This window comes from Pan troglodytes, chromosome 20 (genome assembly GCF_028858775.2).
Source record: "Pan troglodytes isolate AG18354 chromosome 20, NHGRI_mPanTro3-v2.0_pri, whole genome shotgun sequence".
In the NCBI taxonomy this organism is placed as follows: Eukaryota; Metazoa; Chordata; class Mammalia; order Primates; family Hominidae; genus Pan; species Pan troglodytes.
In genome coordinates this window covers 35,680,280-35,686,881 of record NC_072418.2, presented here as the reverse complement: position 1 = coordinate 35,686,881, position 6,602 = coordinate 35,680,280, and the positions used below count along the sequence as shown (strand labels likewise).

Here is a 6,602-nt window from a genome sequence, read left to right as displayed (position 1 = left end):
TTTTATTTTGCATAACAAGTTTATTTTTTTAAAAGGCATATAGACAATAAACAAAGTAAATAATCAGATCTTAACTTCTGTCCTAGACTTGTTCCGTTAAGTTCTAGTCTGTGAGCACTTGTAGTTCAATAATCGTCATCTTCATCAGAGTCCATTACTTTTCTTCTGTTAAACTGGGAGGAAAATTAAATGAGTGTCAGAACATTTCTAATAAAGCGTAACTCAGATTTTCCAAGAAAGGATTTCTACCAATTTTAGCAAGACATTTGTGTCTTTAAAGCAACTTAGCGTGAACTAAAAGGGTGGGAATGGAGTCAAGAGCCTATAAAAATTAGAACCCTCCCCCAACAGATTCAGCCTTTCTCCCCAAACTTTCACGTGTTTGACAAAAGGAAAATGTCTCTGGGCTGAAAAATATGTGTGGTAGATGTATATTCAACATTAATCTTTAAAGTATCCATCTTTTCATTTGCCACGAGCATCTGGGGACACTTACTTTCACTGTTGTTGTCTTTTCTGTTTGTTGGCTTACTTTTTTAAGGATTTCTATTAAACCTTGTTCTGATACCTAGGAGAACCAGAAAAGATAAAAGAAAGAAAAACAGTACTTTTTTAAACAAAGAATTTACCTCTGCAGATGGAATCACTTTGTACTCTTTTTGAGGTGTGGGGAAAGAGCTCAGGAGGGAAGGAGTGGTGAGGCAGGAGGTTGAAACTATTGGTTATAACTATTGGTTTAAGTTCCAAATAAAATTTGCTCTGCTATTCCTCACTTGAGAAGGAGGGGGAAGTATCCATAAAATTGCTTCCTCAGGAAAACTGAAAGCTAACATATTTAAGAACACCTTTATCATCACTAGCTGAGTGTGACAACCACATATACCACTGTGTTTGGTGTCAGGAATAGACACACCACTTCTGCCCGAGAAGCTTAAACATTCCCTTGAAGGAGGTAAGTCATACTCGGAAAAGATCAACCCAACCAGCTCTCTCCCACACAAGCAGTTCTCAGTGTGAGGGGTTTAGGGGACAGGACCAATTCAGGTAGGCTGTGGTGGTGGCAGAGGGCTTCTTAGGGCAGGTGGGGTTCGTCTTGATCTCAAAGGCCAGGTTTGCCAGAACATACCCCTCATGGTATTACAGCAACATAGAGAACATAAGCAAGGCATCTTAGCACCTTCTCATCTGCAAAACAGACCTTCTACTTACACTGGTAGTATTTTAATTGGTGTTACTGACAAACCTTGCTTCCAGTGCAGGGGCAATTGAAGCTAGCTGACCCTAACAGTCATTGGGTCGCAGACACCAACAAGGTTCCAGAGCAACGCCAGGAAAGGAGCGAAGCAGAGGAATTTAGGAAAGGCAATTTATTCTCTTTTAAAGTAGGTATGACTATTCTCTCCAACAATTTCTTCTAAGAGTCAGCAAGAATTCTGTAATCCAGTGAAGATGCAGCTGACCTTTTGAAGCCATGTTTTGATAAAGCAGGTAACAGTAAAGTTCCTCAAGGCTGTCTAAGCTTACCTTCTCACTTAGTTGTCCATATCTTGCCATCTGTATAAGGTAATTCTCTACTGCTTTAGTTTTTTCAGGCTTTACAAGTGCTAAGTTACTTACTAAAAAGAAAAAAATACATATGCAAACAAGCCATTAAAATCAAATGCACTTATGTTATACCTTAAAACTACGCATTGACCTTTCCAAAGCACTTCACAAGCTTGTCTCTCAGTGTAGGGCAAGACAGTATTGTTACTCCTCTTAAAAATGAGAAAACTGAAGTTCAGCCATGCCAATCTCCACATGGGCACGTGGGGGTAGTGGCCCAGCCAAGATTAAAGTTGGGTTCTCAGATTCTAAGCACCATGCTTCCTGTTTCTTAAAATATATGACTGCCCTCTGGAAAGTGGTTTATCTATTACCCATAATGGTGGTGATCCACCTGTGGTCGCCTTTTCTACACTCAAACTGGGCTTCCAGTTAAAATACAGAAAATACCAGTTCATTCTGATTGTCTCATTTTTTCTTTCTACAGGTTTTGGTTTTTATGATGAACAACTCTGAACATACACTAAAACTGACAATACATACAAAAAGCCCCTAAGTCCCCCATCCCCAGTCCCCATCACCAGTTGACACAAAATGTCATCTACCAGCAACATTTTGTGATTGGCCCTATGAGTTGTTTCCTATAAATCTTACCTAATACGCACCTGGAGAACATCTTGGTAACAGAAGTGACCTGGTACTTTTACTAGGGATTAAAGTACAGTTCTCTAGGTTTATAAACTTCACACTTCTTACACATCTCAAGTGTTTTCAGCCTAAGCAAATATTTCATCTAGTGATAGCAATAATGGTATCTAATCACCCCATTCAACTAACTCAAGCTAACTTTATGGAAATGAAATCAAAGATGCTTACACCTGGCCCGGGCCGACTGATCCAGAACTTGAGCTAAGATACTGTTTCTCATTTCTGCTTCCCTACAACAAAAACATAGGTCAAACACAATTAAAACAGAGCTGTCGGCATTCCCATGTAACATACGAGAAAGAACCCATCCAGTATGTGTCTCCACATGGGGCCTGCGGTATACACACTGTGTTATGGTAGTTACTGTACATAAGGCTGCAGCTACATTCAAGTAGAATCCCCTTTTGCCCTCAAAGAACCAGCTTTATATTACACAGGTGACAACCTACCAGGCTGGAAGGTGAGCTTTACAGTTTCATCAGAGTGGAGCCTCAGTTCAAACACCATCACCAATATTTCTTAAGTACCTATTGCGTGACAGGTGCTAGAAATTTATAGTGGGATTTCAGGCAATTAGAAGGACCACGTGACTAATCTATATCATTTTCTTAGAGATAAAGCTGAGATCCAGGAGGCTATGCTAAAGAGACATAGGTAACTGTGGCCAAGCTACAGCCAGATTCCATGTTTTAAGACTCTCAGTTCTATTTTTCTGGGTGGGGAAGGGGAATGAAATTATAACTTTGCAACTATCCTCACTTCTTCCTACCTACCCAAATAGAAAGTAGTGCACGTTCACAGGACAGTGGTCTCATGGACTTGTAAGTTTCTTTTTTCTTTCAAATGAAATCCTTTAAGAAATCTAAAAACAAATGAGCACAGATGCTTTGGCTCAACTGAGAGGGAGAGCTGGGGCTGGCTGTGCCCACTATCCACTCCCAGCTCAGAGGCCCTTGGGTTCATGGAACGTGGCTTAAAGCTCATTTCCATAGGCCGCTTCTTTATGGTTTGAGTACTGCAGCCCTGCCACAAACTTTAAGAGATGGGGTCTAGGCCGGGCATGGTGGCTCATGCCTGTAATCTCAGCACTTTGGGAGGCCGAGGTGGGTGGATCACTTGAGGTCAGGAGTTTGAGACCAGCCTGGCCAACATGGTGAAACCCCATCTCTATTAAAAATACAAAAATTAGCCGGGCATGGTGGCGGGTGCCTGTAATCCCAGCTACTTGGGAGGCAGAGGCAGGAGAATCGCTTGAAGCTCGGAGGCAGAGGTTACAGTGAGCCAAGATTGTGCCACTGCACTCCAGCCTGGGTGATGGAGCGAGACTCCATCTCAACAACAACAAAAAAAGATGGGGTCTCACTCTGTTGTTCATGCTGGAGTACAGTGGTGCAATCACAGCTCACTGCAGCTATGATCAGCTCAAGCTCCTGTGCTCAAGTGATTCTTCCACCTCGGCCTCCTGAGTAGCTGGGTCTACAGGCTTCAGTCACCACACCTGGCCTGCCACAAACTATTATATCACAGAACCCTAAGATGCCATCAATTCTAAGATACACCATAGTTTTACGTATCTCTAAAAATGAAAAACCCTAAAATGAGAGGTCTAATAGAGATCTCCATTCAAAACTGGGGTTTCTCGGGAGGCCAAGGTGGGAGGATCACTTGAAGCCAGGAGTTTGAGACCAGCCTGGGTGATATAGCGAGGCTATTAAAAAAAAAAAAAGTTAAAAAAAATTAGCCAGGCATGGTGGTGCACGCCTGTCATCTCAGCTCCTCAGGAGGCTGAGGTGGGAGGATCACTTGAGCCCAGCAGGAGTTTGAGGCTGCAGTGAGTTCTGATCCCACCACTGGGGTATCAAAGAGCAACATTCTCAGTACAAAGTAAAGAAGAAATAAATATGCCATGCAGTAAGGGGCAGTACAAAAGCTTGCATGCACCTGGCCCTGACGTAAAGAAGAAAAAAGTTCAGTCTTACAGAGTTGCTGTCTGAATTCACACTACTAGGCAGGAGGCAGGGGAAAACCTCAAGCAGAGAATTTAACTTTCAATGGTCTCAGAAATGTACTCAAGTGATGGCAGAGTCAAAAGCAAATCCCCTCTGGAAGAATCTGGGGCAAGAGCAATCCGTTTTAAAAGGCATCCTGATTTCAGGTATGTGACAATGAAAAGATGTACACGGCAGAAATCAATGAAATTTGCGTCGTTTTACTTCCTATCACTACTCCAGATACTTCTCACCATCTGTCTTCTCCCGAACCCTCCCCTCCTATTTCTGTAGACCCAGCACAGTGCCTGACCCAGAGCAGGTGCTCTATAAATATTTGCTGGAGAGGAGGAGTAAGAAGGTGAGGAAGGGGAAATAGAGAATTGTCCAGTAGCTAAAGGTTTCAGTTTTGCAAGATGAAAACATTCTAGAGTGTGAACACTACTGAAGAGCACACTTAAAAATGGTTGTGATGGTGAAATTTTATTTAACCACAATTTTTAGAAAATGATAGCATGATAGGGTAATCACATACTCATTCAATAAACCTACCACCGAATCAATTACCTGCATCTGTCTCAGGTGCTGTGCGCTGTGTTGGGATAAAACAATCAGAATAGCTTACCAGTTAACACTTATTGAGCACTTACTAAGTGAGGCACCGGACTCATGTCACCCCCACAGCCGAGGAAACTGCCACAGCTGCCTATTATCAGGCTCATTTTTAAGGTACTCACATTGTAGCAGAGAAACATCAAGCAGTAATTGCAATACAAGGTCTGATGTGGAGCTGCACACGTGTTTATTTAACAATAATGAAGATACCCTGCGGATGATTTTGGCCAAATCACCATTCCAGCAAAACAAAAAAATCTGAGTCACACACCTGCTTAAAATAACTACAGCAAAAGAAATCCATTTGGTGAAACCACCCTTCAAAAAGTTCACGTTTCCAGCCCATACCTGTGCTTTGCTTCCTGTTGGGCCGCATCACCAGGATCCTGGAAAAAAAAAATTAAATTTAATAGAGAAATGTCACGGGGCGGGGGGGCGGGAAAAAGGAACGGTTCTGTTGTTTCCTATACATAACAGTCTCTTGCAGTGGTAGAAACGACTCCCCAAATAAGAAACTGGGCCTCACAGAAATCAACGAACTAGTTCCCACTTACAACGTTTTGATGAACGTCTAAAACCACAACCTCACAGAAGGCTTTGGAATACAGAGCACCCTGGGGAGGGGAATCCCTGTATTACGAAACCGTGTTTCACATGTAGGAATAATTTCTGGAAAATAAAACGGGCCTCGGTATTAGGGACAACGATAACTCAAAGACTGCGCCCTCCGTCCCTAAGGTCCCGGTCCCTTATCAGAAACGCCTCTCCGGGCGTGTGGTCCATCCAAGCTTCCCAGGCGGCCCCTCCTGTCATCCCGGCGGGGCAAGCGTTCCTCCGACCCTGCCGCGCTCTCAGCACCGGGAACACAGCGGACCCTCAATACCTGTCGGCTAAACTTGGGTCATAACAACTGAACTCCGGAAAAACTGAATTCGGTCCGGCTGCTGGCTCCAAAAGCTGAGATTGTGCTTGGATCCAGACCCGCCAGGACGAGCCCGCTCCAGGCTAGGGGACCCCACACCCCAACGCCAGGGCAGGTCCCGCACGTGGCGGCCCCCGCCGCCAGCCTCCTGGGCCCCTCGCGACGAGGAAAGCGACGAGGCCACCTCTGAGCCGGCCACGAGGCCGCCAGGGCAGCGCAGGGGACCGGGGCCCCGGGGAGGCGCCCAGAGCCTCCGCCCCGGAGGCGCGCCCTACACTCCGGGCGAGGGCGGCGCCCCGCGGGGGCCAGGCCTGGCGGGGGCTGATGCGCTCACCCCGTGTTTGGCCTGCAGCTCGGCCAGCCTCTGTCTCCTCAGCGCCTCAAGCTCCTCGTCCGCCATGGCTCGGCGTCAGCGCTAGAGCAGCCGCGGTCACTCTCGCAGCCCCTCGGCGCGAGCGCGGCCTTGACCACTGCGCAGGCGCCCGCGGGGCCCAGGCGTCACCAATCCAGCCCGGAGCCACGCCCCGCGCCGCTGCCAGGGCGCCAGGAGAGGCCCGATTCCCCGATTTCAGGCGGTCGAGCTTGGGCGCACGGAGGGGCGGGGCCTGGGGCGGGGCCTCCGGGATCCACCTCCCACCCGTGATCGGCGCCTCTGCGTGCAGGGACTTGGGCTGCGCTAGGGCGGGGCTGCGCTTTGGAAAGGTTAAAACCTGAAAGTGTGGCATCAACAAGTATAATAATTATGGGTGCAATGTGCTGGTGACCTAGAGGGTTAGGCGTATATTATCTCTATTTATAGATGAGGAACCAGGGGCGCAGGAAGG

General features: G+C 46.4%; 1 protein-coding gene across 2 annotated transcripts; it reads right to left on the bottom strand.

Moving 5' to 3' along the window:
* Positions 1 to 6,356, bottom strand: PDCD5 (programmed cell death 5). 2 transcript variants are annotated; one of them, XM_512563.7, is made up of 6 exons: positions 6,113 to 6,356; positions 5,205 to 5,242; positions 2,422 to 2,483; positions 1,525 to 1,616; positions 497 to 568; positions 1 to 173 (listed from the first exon to the last, which is right to left on the bottom strand). In XM_512563.7, exons 1-6 carry the CDS (start codon positions 6,176 to 6,178, stop codon positions 126 to 128), a joined length of 378 nt encoding a protein of 125 aa, XP_512563.1. In that variant the 5' UTR covers positions 6,179 to 6,356; the 3' UTR covers positions 1 to 125. The 2 variants fall into 2 exon arrangements, with proteins under 2 accessions (XP_512563.1, XP_009433491.1); XM_009435216.4 differs by lacking the exons at positions 1 to 173; positions 497 to 568 and having other exon boundaries at positions 1,268 to 1,616.
* Between the last annotated feature and the right edge of the window lie 246 nt (positions 6,357 to 6,602).

What these genes read in the sequence shown, in the direction of transcription:
- PDCD5 (XM_009435216.4), bottom strand. Translation starts at nt 6,178, where the DNA reads ATGGCGGACGAGGAGCTTGAGGCGCTGAGGAGACAGAGGCTGGCCGAG. An exon ending in AGCTGCAGGCCAAACACGGG is followed by an intron (nt 5,243 to 6,112) that starts GTGAGCGCATCA and finishes TTTTTTTTCCAG; the next exon opens with GATCCTGGTGATGCGGCCCA. An exon ending in CAACAGGAAGCAAAGCACAG is followed by an intron (nt 2,484 to 5,204) that starts GTATGGGCTGGA and finishes TTTTTGTTGTAG; the next exon opens with GGAAGCAGAAATGAGAAACA.